A 14,276-nucleotide genomic window follows, 5' to 3' on the forward strand; every position below is an offset into this window, starting at 1 on the left:
AGGTTTCATATAAAAAAGATTTGCTCCCTCCCTTCAGACGTTTGGCGTAATGTGTATTTTTTCGAGGTGCAAAATTTAAAGAATTACCAACTACCGTATGACATTCCTGGAGTGAGATATATATGGTACAAATAGTTAACTACTGTAGTAAGGTTTGTAAGAATTTTTTTTTTTTCTTTTCTCATTTCCTGGATGGGAGCTTCACGTATCGGTCGTGATAAAAAGTCCATTTTTTGCAAGTAGCTGTATCTTGCAGCGCTGATGTATGATATGATAAATGAGATCCTCTGTTTAGCTCGCTGTTAATTACTTAACATCAAATGATTTATGGACTGGGCACCGAATGAGATTTTGATTAATTTTTCATGATATTGGAAAATTAATCATGATGTCACAGCTTTTCAATATCCTTGATATTGATGTAGGAAAGATAAGGCATGTTTTTGGAGGACAGAGTTTGTTAAAGAGTTCTATCACGCAATATCTCTTACGTCGAGTTAACAAAATTTCCAAGAAAATCAAATTTTCCAACCGGTACCGCACTGTTTGTCACTTGTATGCCTTACTCATATAGTCGTTTGAATCTAGCTTTAAACATGGCGGATTAGAAACCCTCACTTACATGGTCCAATGAATGAATGGGACTGGCCTTGTTTTGTGATGTCATCACTTACATGATCCAATGAATGAATGGGACTGGCCTTGTTTTGTGATGTCATCACTTACATGGTCCAATGAATGAATGGCACTGGCCTTGTTTTGTGATGTCATCACTTACATGGTCCAATGAATGAATGGGTCTGGCCTTGTTTTGTGATGTCATCACTTACATGGTCCAATGAATGAATGGGACTGGCCTTGTTTTGTAATAAAATCAGGACTGGTAATTTCCTACAAAATCATTTTGTGTGTCTTTTGATCCCCACGATGAAATTGTCTTTCCTTAATATACTACTAAGTACAGTACTTTTTGTATGAAAAGTTATATGATTTATTGGAAATCTTTTTTTTTCTTTCATATTCTTGAAGGTTTTAATGCATGACAGTATGTCTACATAAAAATACAAGACCTTTTAATGTTTTTTTCTTCTAATGTTGGCCCTGAAAAATACTCAATTAGACAATCTCAAGAGTAGTCTGTGGTGGTTATGTAATATTGAAGACATTTGTGTCGTTTCACACTGCCTGCATGTACACAATCATTCAAAAATCAGCTCTGTGGTTTCGTTTATTGCTGCAAGATCTTGCACTTTCACAAAGTTACTTGTTTGACGTAACCTTAAAACCATTCTTTATTGATACCAAAATATTAATATCTGTTGATCACAAATTTATAAAGCTTACCTATCAGAATGGAATTCTACCCAAGTGCTAAACATGCGCCATTATTTTTTTTTAAATAAAAACAACTCAGTTGTAACATTGGGCAATATTTTTATTTTAACTGCAGGCAAGAGAAAAAAAATTTCAGCTGCTCAAAACAAAATAAAATCAACTTTAAGATTAACATCCACAACAAATTTTTATTTTAGTTATTTACTTGATCATTTGTAACCAGTTGTTAACTGTTTACTCAAATTTTGTTTTGTTTACATTCACCTCCCCTCCCCTCCTCCCTCCCCTCCCCTCCCCCTCCAGTAACATGTCTCACATACTGTAGGTGTACATTAGTGTTGATAAGACAAGCTTACAAGTTTCTTGATAAACTACCCTTTAATATAACACACAACTAATACCATATCTAGTCACTGCCAACTTTCCAGAGTAAATTACATACATGATTACTGTTCGTGCAAATGAACACATCAAAATATGTTCAAGCAATTTTACTTGTCAGAAAAAAAAAATGCTTTTAATTTTCATCAAAATATTTTTAAGGACAAATACAATAAAAGTCTCTCCTTATTGCAGACATCAGTTGCCAGGGGAAATGTAGTTTTGTACACTTCAGAAACAAGATGGCGTCATATTATTCAAGAACTTTGTAATATAGATTTTCCTCTCTACGGAGACACTCTAATAAGAATGCATTACTTCAACATTCATTGTGTAAAGCTGTTGTCCAATGTCCCTCATCTTGCTGTGATTGGATATCTGATTTTTTTTGTAAATTATGAGAAATATGAGATTTGATAAAACAAGAAGTCATTCTTATTTTAATTTGACTTTGCTTTGTCAAAAGAGAAAAATATTTTATTTCAGTAATTTGTTATTAGTATTATGAATAGGTTTTTTTATTTATCATTACAGTCGTTGAAGTCATTATTATTTAATTTTTTGACAGAATTAATAAATCAGTGTAAGTGCTAAATCCTGAATTATTTGAACATTGAATTTCATCGTCAGTATGAGGCTATTTTTTTATCACATGTGGTCATGTTATTTGGTTGTACGGATGTGTGATGGTAAGGGAAGGGGGGGGGGTGGGAATGGGCCTGGAATGGGCCTTATCAGTTAGTCTCTTTTATAATTCATTGGAGATATTTAGTCATAAACTTTATTAGCTTAAATTTCTGGTTGTTGTTTAAAATTGCTAAATAATGACATTTTTATATTTATTTCTGCAGAGCTCTTGTAGTGTGTGGAGCGTAGTATCTTTCATTAACTATGATCAATGAAGTGCATAATTTGCTTCTTTTTGATGTCACAGATTGCATTAATGTCACATGGATGTTGAATAACTCGAAGTAAAATTTCAGCGACTAGATTATCCAAAGCCTAAAGCACTTTGCCTGAGTGGGAAAACCAGTGTGTAATTCTGTTTGAAAGTGCACGTACAGCTTGGATGATATGTGTTTATAGTAATAAATTGACCTACCAAACTTCCAATGCAGAGATATGTATAGCCTAACCTTATTTTGCATATATGCGACCTATAGGGGTTGAAAGTAAGAATTTGTCATTGCAACTGCCGAGGTTTTAAATACTACGGACTAATGATTGAAGGATAATCATCCTACCATTAGATTCTTTGCTCTTTTCAATAAGTTTAAAGTGTAGGGTTAATTCTTCATCATAAGGCCGAAATGGTTTCCCTTTGTACTTTTCATTCATCCAAAAATTTTAATATTTTAATTATTTATTTATTTTTAAACTTTTTAATAAAATTGTTTTTAATTTGTATTCCAAACCTTTCCTAAATGTAAAGACTATTCATTTGAATAGTCGGGAATATAGGAGTGATACTTTCGTGTGTTCACAGTCTCTCACTTTATTACATTCAGATTAAACTGAACTTTAAACTTGCTAAAATTCATGGTCTTGGAATATCTGGAGTATCACAGATACTTTATCAAATCAGCGATGCCAAATCTATGCCACTTGGTTGGTCCCTAATTTGATCTCGTCTGAATACTGTCTTGTAATTCAGTTGAATCAATACCTACTCAATTTGAATGCAAAGGTCCTTGACAGTAGTTCTTTGATTTGTTTTCCCAGTTTTCATCGCAAAATTTCCCGGAATTTGTATACTTTACCGAGCGATACTCTGTAGAAAATATTGATCAAACTGCGTATAGTACAAGACACCCTGCCTAGATTTTTGCCATCAAAACTGTATGGTAGGTACTTCATGGTAGACCAGATTGTATGTAGAGTTAAGGGGAAACTTGATGAATTACTGTGAAAGGCTATGAGATAATAGGAGACTAACAAAACCCCTTTCACCCTCCAACCCCCCCCCCCCAACTTCTTCTCCCCTCTAAGAAAGAAAAGACAATAAAAAGTGGGAAAAAAAGAAAAGGACAGAAAAGATTAGTGCACAGCTCTCCCAATCTGAATCAGTGCTTCTAAAATCCTTTAACACCTGTTGGAGTACTCTTAGTATTGAAAGTTAGCCCTGGCTTGGTCAATTTGAAATTAATATTCACTATTTTTATGTTTTATTTTTTTATTTATTTTTTTTATTTTTTATATTTTTATTAATATGCACTAAATGTCACATCAAACCTCCTTGCTACCCAGGGAGTTGTTATGGAACAACTCCCTGCATCTACACAACCCTGCCATCCTGCCTTGCCCTGCAGCACACTATTTTAATTTCATATAAAACTCTACACAGGGCCTGTTACATATAAATTGTCTGTGAATAGACTGGTAGACCTGTGGAAGCCTATCGTTTTTGGTGGAGGGCAAAGGTCATTTGGGGTCACCAGGGGTCAAATTGTGAAAACCTTGTAATCATGATATCTCAATACTGGAAGCTTGTGCCGACCTCTAATTTAGTTTGTAGAAGTACTACATTGAGTTAAAGAAGCCTATTGTCTTTGGTGGAGGTCAAAGGTCATATTGGGTCATCAGAGGTCAAATCGTGAAACTCTTGTAAACATGTACACCCTCACTATACATTACATCAGATTCATGAAGAAAACTGCTCATATTACATCATCGAAACCACAAATGCATTTTAGCATTCTGCTTTATTAATATGCACTAAATGTCACATCAAACCTCCTTCTACCAGGGAGTTGTTATGGAACAATTCTCTACATCTACACAACCCTGACTTCCTGCCTTGCCAGTAGTACACTATTTTAATTTCATATAAAACTCTACACCAGGCCTATTACATATAAAGTGTTTGTGAATAGACTTTATGCTCTGACGTTGCATATTTTTATGTCAATCTCATTTCTTGACCCAATTTTCACTTGTCATTAAGTCTAGAAAATTTTGTCAACTGCTTCTATTAAGCACTATTTGTGGCCAAAAAGGTGACTCAGAAAAGGAGATTTTTAATAAATAAGTAAATTCTCTTTATCGATAACATACTTTTTATTTGGACAGTTAAAACCCCAAATGATATGTAACGTCGATTCGATTAAGTTGCTGACTAAAAAGTCATTAAAATTGTGATATATACTGTAGAAAGTCTGGAAAATTTTCAAGAACGGTTTCAAGAATTGTCATCACAGCAAGATTAAAGAATTGTGGGGTATGCTGTACACTTTGCTTACCTGTCACCACATAACAACTGCATTTTCTCATCCATCTTGTCCTCCAAAATCATTCAATTTTCTTGTTGTTGCTTCAATAGAACGTAAGTATTCTTGATGAAGATTTGGAGACCCTCCTCCCTGATTGCTCAATTTTTTTGTTTTCTAAACATGGCAAAATTAAAATCAAACTTTGTAATAAATTCTGCCAGAAGCAGAATAAATCTTCCCTACATGCAACACTACATCAGGATATTTACTTTGCAAACGAAATACTTGAAGGCAGGAATATGACACCTAAATGTTTTTCTTTAAAAGCTGCTCGAATTGTATATCAGCTACCTACGTTAATTCGCAGTCTATTTTTGGCTCATATCAGAGAAATAAATCACCCTTTTTTTCTCTCTTTCTTCTTCTTCTCTACCTGGTCAAAAAAGGCTGTGTTTGAAAATCTTGTGTCAACATTTAGTTTACCTAAGGAACTTGAAATGAGGCCAGTTGATTACAGACACTCCAAGACATTTTCCTTATGGTTTTTGCTCTTAGCGGTCTCTTTCTCGATCCTCGATGTATATATGAACAGTCCAATTTACCGTTGAATCTGTAACAATCAAGACTACGGGAAAAGGATGTATTAACACAGCTAGCAAAAGCAGAAACTATTCAAGCCGAGGGTTAATGGTAATTTTTAAGCTTGGAGGTAATTGTTGGAAAGGTTTTTTTAATTTTTTTTTAAAGGAGAGGTTTTCAATTATTTACTCTGGTCACATGGTAGTGTTTTTTAAACTACAGTAGAATTTAAAGAAAATATGGAGGAGAGAGTGTGCTGCTTTTTTTTTGGGGGGGGGGGAGGGGGGTAGTTGTGAAATTTTGTAGGTTTGGTGGGTGTGTGTTGATAGGTGCTGTTTCATGGCCATGTGAATCACTAATTGATCACTCCTTTGGGGTCTGTGTAAGTTAAATAAAGTCATATTTGGTGTGAAAGAAACATTTTAATTTAAACTGAAGTACACAGCATGAGTTGTCTGCATAGCATTTGTAAACTTCTTCGGAATTTTATGAATACCAAACAAGAAATTTTTAATAGTTTTCGTAAGGTTTTTTTTGTATCTGTTTTCTTTGACCAATTCAGAATATGTAACAACTTACAAAAGGGTCACAATTTTCCCTTCAGGGTTGTGTCCTTTAAATTCAATCTACCTCTTGAACCTCGGTTGGTAAATTGGCAATACTATAGGACACAGCTCTCATCCTGTAGTGTGCTTTTTAATACCTATACTGTACCTCTATACCAGGGGTTATCTAACTGGGGTGCATGAATCCCCAGGGGGTGCGTGAGTCCACCCCAGGGGGTTCGTGAGACGTTTCTGTAAGTCAAAAGTAGAGTACTTTTTGTTGAACTAAAATCTGATATATCATATAATTTAGTAATGTACAAAAGTCCTACCTATCGACAAACTCCACAATATTGCATTATGAACTTTTACGAAGCACTGTTATGCGTATTATAGTATAATAATGACTCAGATCGTGTCTCGAAAAGTTGGGGGTTCATGGACAACTTTGATATCCACAGGGGCTTCATGGAGTGATAAAGTTAGGGAAACCCTGCTCTATACTGTAGATAAGGTAGTTTCTTTGTCTTTTGGGGGGGGGGGGAGGGGGATGGAGAGATGCGTATGGTCCCATGAGAAGGAAGTAGCCGGTCACAGAGGGCGTACAGTGCTAAAAAGGTTAATGTTTCACTCTAGGCACGGTATAGGGAGAGTGTCAAGGGTGTGGGGAGACAGGTAAGCTCAGTGCTAGTAACCTGGTAAGTTCTGGAACTTAAATGCTAAATAGTGACGGAAAAAAACAAACATCAACAGTTGGAATATTTCTTAGTTCATTAATAAATATGGTTGGTATTCATGTAAAGAAATGTTGGTGACATTTTTGAGGCTGGCACTGGAATATAGTTACTGACGGACGTTTGAGTTCACTCGGACTGCGATTTAAGGATAATTCACGTCCATTAGGAGGATTTGAAGAGACAAGCAGCCTCATTGATTTTGTGTTATTTCGTGATTCATGAGTGTATATTAAGCTGGACGTATTAGAGACTATAATTAGGAAAATCCTAGCCTCTGATCCCATAAAGGGAGCTAAGTTCCGAGTTGATTATGATCAATTTTTCGACGATGTCTGATATTCAGATGATAAACTCACATGTAGTTCAGCTTATCTGATCAAGTTTCATTTCAAATAGTGAAGTTAAATTTTTTTTAGCACAATTTGAATTTTTTTTTTTGTCTTTCCCAATTTACTCTTAAATGGGAATGTTTAAGTCTACCATGAAAAGTCTCTGAGCTTATAGCAACCAAATGTAAAAAGTAAAAAAAAATGTAAATATGTTGGAAAAAAATATACATGTAATAATTGAATGCATTAAGTTAATGCTTCCCCATTAACCTTTTATACTTGATCAATTAATGCACTCAAATTTTGTGTAATATCTGGTTATTTTTTTGGGGAAAATCGATGACCAGACTCCGCAAGCTGCTGGAGCTATTCCTATCTCTATTGTGTCAGTCTCTTGCTGTATTCGTGTGCATAATTAATTATATTGCAGAATTAAGGAGTAAACTATGCACAAAAACAGACTCAATTCTGGAGCTATTTTTGGTATTATACGTCAACATTTTCCAGACGCACAGTGGAATTGGCAACGGTAATGTCTAGCGCTCAATAGCAGAAAAAATAGGGCATTTTTTTTAACAGATGCCTCAAGATGGTAACGGTACGACTATGAGCTTGATTCCCGAGGGACCGGAGGATCTCAGCCAATTTGGTCGTGTGGATCATCTGCCCTAGCTACCGGAATGCTGGAACATAAAAGATTTGAATAAAAACAAAACAAAAAGTCTAGTTTGGGTCGATCTGTGGCAGAGAAGGAACGTGCAATTAGTGTTAATGAAGTTCTCGATTTTTCTAGGTTTCCTGTCTCAGTTTTTTGTTTTTGTTTTTTTGTAATCAGCCGATATTTAGATATTCGAGATATATTGTCTCGCAGCGAGTCTGATTAGAGAAATCCATGCGTGACGTCAATCAAGAAAGTACTGTAGGCATACCAGAAATATGAGAGAAATGATGTGACTGAGGTTATAAGTTGTTAGTAATTATATTTTGTCAAGTGCTGTTAGTCATATACTGAACCCTATTTATTTGTTCTCTCTATCCCTCCCCCTTTCTACCCTCTATCTAGTTCCCATCCTCTCCCTCCTTCCTCCTTCCTTATTCTCTTTGCCTCCCTCCCCCTCTCCCCTTTGACTTTTTCCCTCTCTGTCCTATGTTCCTTTCCAATCTTTCTTTCTCCTCTCTCCCTTTTCCGTCTCTCCCTTCCCTATCATCCTCTCTTTCCACTATCTCCCTGTCCCTCCTTTCCCCATCCCATGCACCATCTCTTAATTCTCCTCTCTCCCTTTCCCCTACTGTATCTCCCTTTTCCTTTACCCTCCCTCCACCCCCTACCCCCTCTCTCTCTCTCTCTGGGAGTTTTACCACCTTCATGGTAGATGATTTTTACTCTTGAGGTATATAATATGTAAATATGAAACCTTCACATTTTCAGACTTTAACCTGTTTGAATTCTTCAGTGGATTTTATTTTGAATTTGTTCTACTTCTTGTTATTTAACATAATTCAAAATAAAATAAGGGAAACTCCGACCTGCATAGGTCATTATGCTTAACAACATGGAAATTCTACTATCAATGTTGACTGTACATATTAATTCACTCCATACCAGCAATCTTTGAAAAATAAGTCCCAAATAGACTGGGGCATTGGTAGATTTGGAGATAGAGGATGGTGGCCCTCACATAGGGGTCATTGGAATAGGAAGTTTGCAACAATGCAAAGGTATAGCCAGGAGACCATGATAGTGTTGTATTTTATAACAAACGATATCTGAAAAGTATTGAGTGTCCATGATTGATCAGTTGCTATTAAGAATTTGCTTTGCATTAATTTTGTAATATTTACATCGTGCCCCACTTTTCTGTCTCCTCATAACTACAGCAGCCTTGTTATGCAAATAAACATTTGGTGTTCTAATGACTTTACTTATTTATTTATTTTAATTTTTTTAATTTTTTAATTTAATTTTTTTTTTTTTTACTTTTTAAATTTATTTATTTTTGATTATTATATTTTGGGGGATATATATATTTTTTATAGAAGATAGGAAACGTTATGAATTCTCGGTTTACAAAAGAGCTTTGTAAGGAGTTTTTAAGTCACGGTATAATCAGATCTGAGACGATCACTCAAAGACTCCCAGATCTTAGGACCTTTGAAACAGATACAATGCTGAGTGAAATTCAGACGATTTACAGGAATGCCGAGAGAGTCGCGCTGAATCTAGTGCTGTGGTTTTGCATGTGATAATGATTGAAAACACGTATGTAGAGCCTCTTAACAAACTTGGAACATAAAGGTTGCAGTCTGAGGACTGTTGGTGTCATTATATTTATGGTGTTTTCATGGTGTCGATCGATCCCGTTCATTTACACCTTTGTTACATTCTGCTTTCTACTAGGTGCAAATATTGCCAAGCTGACCGACATATCTTTTGACGATACTGGCCAGGTCTCACTGCCGGGGGATAAGAATTCCATGGTCCGAGCAGCTAGAGGGCTCCTCTCAGCGGTGACGAGGGTCCTTCTCATCGGAGATCAAGTAACCATCAATCAAATTATGGCTTCCCGATCAAGGGTATGTGTGATTGAGCAGTTCCTCTTTCTTTCCTCTTTTGTTGTAACTGCATTTCCACCAAATTTGAGCATCTCTCAGATTTACATTTGGGACAGTACTCTACTGGTGGTTTTAATCTGTGGTAGCATTGATTTTATTCCCTGATATTTTGGAGGGCTTAAAGTAGATAATTTTATGCCCTAGTGAAAAAAAAACGCTTCTTAAGTTGGCAACGAAAAGTAAAAAAGATCGTTGACAATTTTCGGTAAATGTAGCATTTATTGAGACAACACTGATGACTTGTAGTTGTTTGCTAAAAATTATGGTTTTCAAAAGTTTGTCCCACAAAATTGCCCTGATGTTTCTGAGATAATTTACCTTTGTACAGTATAACTTCTCTTGAGTGTAAATCTCTTCTGGAAGTCAGTCAGGTATTCATGTGTTCAACTTACATATCTGCCGGGCAAGTATCACAAAAAGTTGGTTACCTGTCTGGAGTGTGATAGCTTTGAAGGATGGTTAAATAGTTTTGTGTGCATCCAAGCCAAAAGCACTGTTCCCAGCTGTTTCACCTATAACCTGACTGACGTTTGCAAAGTTAATTGCAAAGCAAGATGTGTGGTTTCTTCCAGTTGCCAGCTGTCAAAGTTGATTTCATCCGCATGTAAAGTGAAACAGCATCCGCGCAATTCACCTCTCAATACCACGGATTACTGCACTTTCCGACCGTATCTTGCAAAGCTTGTTGCTAGTTCATGTGTTACTTAAATATGCCGAAATGTATGGAATGGATGCAACAATCGCAAAACAAAATTCTCTGCTTTCACTGTTTCTTTGATTGAAAAACAATTTTGGCAGACAAAAGCTTTCCCACTGATAGCCCTGCTGGCTGAAGTGTACCTGACTTATGGCTATAAACAGCACATGCTGAGGTATAATTGGTTCTTCTGTCAAGAAAAATAGTGGAGGTATCAACCCTATAGTTTGTATAAGTGAAATGAATGTGATTGTTACAGAGAGGGTAGTAAAGCAAATTAGGGGAGATAGATGGGTAATTTGAGACACCTTGTTTGTTCTGTTCCAAATGGCGGGGGGGGGGTGGCAGTGGGGGCTTCTGTACCGATGAAGCCTAATGTATGAAGCAACCACTAGTGAGTTGGTCTATTGTGTTTGTTATGATTGAAGAATATCTTAAACCTTTAAATTCCAGACAAGATTCGAGAAGTGATGATAAATATCAACTTCTTCTATCTCATCAATATCTTACTTCTCTCCAACTCTAGGTGAAAGAATGTCTTAAGAAGATAGAAGTTACCAAGAACTTTTCCGAGTTTGTGCAATGTTTCAGTCACTTTGGGAAACAGATGGTAGCACTGGCCCACCTCACCGGTGACCGGCAAGTCGTAAGTATCCAGCATAACCAAGAGTGATGTGAGTTTCGTGTGATGATCCCACATGGGATCAGGTGATGATCCCTACAGGATCATTTAAAGGATGATCCATCTGGGATCAGTTGATGATCCTAGTAAGATCTGGGGATGATCCCTACAGAATCATGTAAAGGGTGATACCTCTGGGATCATGTGATAATCCTTATAACATCTGGTGATGATCCCTACAGGATAAGGTGAGGATCATATCAAGTGGTAGTTTTAGGACCTGTTCAAACACATACTCTGGATGAATGTAGAACCCAGGATTTATGACAGGGCACTGAATCAAATCTCTAGCGTGCACGCAACCTTTAACCGCATGGAACTGGATCTGCACAGGCAGAAAGAAGTATGGACACTGAGCTTCCAATGCAGTGTAAAAGCTATCAGAATGGTAGGTGGTCTGTCTGGATGAAGCCTGCCCTCTGTGTTTAACTGTTCCAAAACGTATATATCGATACATGGCAGAATGTACTGCTGTGTAACAAACAGTGTTTCCCTTGGTCTTGCGCCTCATTTACAAAACTCTCTGAGAACATTCTTCCAGGTGGCTAGGTGGATTTGAATTTGTATCTAGTTTGAAATGGGACAACCAGTTAAAAAATTTAAAGAATAAAGATCAGAAATAGGGAGGGATGGTAAGTTGAACACAGGACCCATAGATTGTACTGCAAATGCATAAAATATGTGTCTGAAGAATTCTTAACCCATAAGAGAAAATTAAAAAAATTGACTGCACAAGTGATTCTGATGAGACAAATGCATTATTCAAAATCCTCTGATAGGTAAAAATTGTTCCTGACTCGTAACCTACCAATAACTTAACGCAGATTTCGACAATGACCTCTAGACCTCTTGTTACTTACAACATTTGAGGTGCGTGTTGAAACATCCATCTGACCCAAACATTTCTCAAAATCAAAGCCAGGAATTATCTTTGAAAGACTCAACAGTCTCTCCTACCAGCCTTCTTACTCACTACACAGGAATTTAAAGTTCCTTGTGTAACGGTAATCCTTTGTGTTCCTTTCTGGGATCATCCCAGGATCATCCAAGGATCATCCGTGGGTATAGCCTTACTAACAACTTACCTTGCACAGGAAGATGTACCATTGTTGTTATTTACAAGGTCTGTCTGGCTCTGTGGTAGGTTTTGTTACTATAGGTTACTGTAGGGTATATATACTAACCATCACTTGAAATGAGACAAACATTATCAAATCTTTGGCAACTTCTTTCAGAACCATTGCCTGCTTGCTGTTCTTTAGCTACGAGAGGTCAAACATTTGGAAAATTATTCCAGTCTTGTACTCAGTAGGGTGTGTCAGACTTCTCTCATATACATAAAGTTGGTGGAAAAATTTGCGTCTGTGTATACCTCAAAACTACATATTCTAGTGAGATTTAAGCGACTCTTATCTGATATTTTGATGATTAACTATTGTCTGGCCAATGTCTTGTGTGAGCTTTTCTTATGGCTAGGTGAAGGAACATTTAAACTGTTGGTTGGTCTTCCCGAAATGCATTAGATTACAGATTGAAATCTTTTATGAAGCAGGGTTCCGTTAACCTGTTTGAGATTGAAATCTTCTATAAAGCAGGGTTCCCTTGACCTGTTTGAGATTGTAAAGCAGGGTTTCGTTGACCTGTTTCAGATTGAAATCTTCTATAAAGCAGGGTTCTCTTGACCTATTTCAGATTGGAATCTTCTATAAAGCAGGGTTCCCTTGACCTGTTTGAGATTGAAATCTTCTATAAAGCAGGGTTCCGTTGACCTGTTTGAGATTGAAATCTTCTATAAAGCAGGCTTTCGTTGACCTGTGTCAGATTGAAATCTTCTATAAAGCAGGGTTCTGTTGACCTGTTTCAGATTGAAATCTTCTATAAAGCAGGGTTCCGTTGACCTGTGTCAGATTGAAATCTTCTATAAAGCAGAGTTCCATTGACCTGTTCACAGAGCAGCTGTGAGGTAGGTAGTACTCACTTTAATGAAGCCAGCATCCCTGGACGATAACAAGATTCCACTGTCTTGTGTCGACTGGAAAATTCGGGCGATCATTTAGGAGATTTTTGTCTGAAATTTGTGTAGGCTATGAGCTTGTTCAGTGAATGTAAAGCAAAACATGTATATTAAACTTTAGAAAGGAGGATCTTATGTTTCAAAGATAAGTTGGTGTGTGTAGTCAAATTTGGTGCAATGTTCGGTTTAATATGTACAATGAAATTGTAGTATTTTTCCTGGCAACATTATTACAGGATGTACTGTGAACCCTTTCTCCTTATCCCATCTCTTCATGCTACCTAATTCCCCCCAAAAATGTTTTTCTCTTTTTGTTTTGAAAACCCTGTCTCTGCTTACATTCCATCTGCTCAAAATTGCTTTAGAAAAACTGCCCAAATAATTTGGATTTGGAATGTGAGGAATTGGGAAAGATAAGTTAGTAAACTGTATGTTATTACTGTTGACAGTCAGAAATAATATTCCCAGATATCAACCCGATATCAACTCTCGTCCCCAACTGCCTGCCGTGAGAGTCGTCGGCGATTGTTTCTGAGCACGTAGTCGACTCACTGGCATTACTTACAACAAACTTCAAGCAATGAGAGAAATAATAGGTAATACTAGATTTGACAGAAATATCTCAATTAGTCCTTACATAGACTTACGGCCCTCGTAAGATGCTCTTTGTATCAGTCCCGGTGACGTTAATCGCAAAAACAAGGTGGGATGTCTCTCGACGGTTGTCGAAGCCAGAGTGTCATTTTCAATACATTTCAACCGAACTCATTCGGAGTCTTGCATCACGTTCTGACAATGTAACGTCAAAAGAAAGATTCAATTACTCAATTTCATGATTTTTGGACGATCCGGGCAAATTAATTTCTGTGGTTTCCTTCTTTGCAAGAGTCGTCGTAGCAACCAGTGAATGAAGTAAGTGAAGCTGGTTAAGTTTATTTATTGCAGGTATACACAGGGAACTTTGTCGTCGGGCATTTTGGTAAATTTGTTGAGAGAGAAAAACAATCATAAATGTCAGAATACAAATAAATGCATAATAATTTGTTTTCATTTCTCATATTGGCCAAATTTACGGCAGTTTGTGCATGTCGAGTTTGGCTATTGGCTATTGGGCAATGACAGTCTGGTTATTGTCAAGAGGAAACTGACATTTAG

The 14,276-nt window shown here is 36.7% G+C and overlaps 1 protein-coding gene across 5 annotated transcripts in view; it reads left to right on the top strand.

Annotated features, from left to right (window-relative positions):
* The window catches only part of LOC139964695 (alpha-catulin-like), a 185,658-nt gene that overhangs the window by 63,684 nt on the left and 107,698 nt on the right, over positions 1-14,276 (top strand). For all 5 annotated transcript variants that reach the window (XR_011792069.1, XM_071966537.1, XM_071966540.1 and 2 more), the window contains exons 3-4: positions 9,514-9,689; positions 10,952-11,071. Coding sequence is in view for 4 of the 5 variants with exons in the window: in XM_071966537.1 (XP_071822638.1) it covers positions 9,514-9,689; positions 10,952-11,071 (296 nt within the window). In the remaining variant the exon portion in view is untranslated. The remainder of the gene's footprint in view (positions 1-9,513; positions 9,690-10,951; positions 11,072-14,276) is intronic.

Source organism: Apostichopus japonicus, chromosome 23 (genome assembly GCF_037975245.1).
Source record: "Apostichopus japonicus isolate 1M-3 chromosome 23, ASM3797524v1, whole genome shotgun sequence".
In the NCBI taxonomy this organism is placed as follows: domain Eukaryota; kingdom Metazoa; phylum Echinodermata; class Holothuroidea; order Aspidochirotida; family Stichopodidae; genus Apostichopus; species Apostichopus japonicus.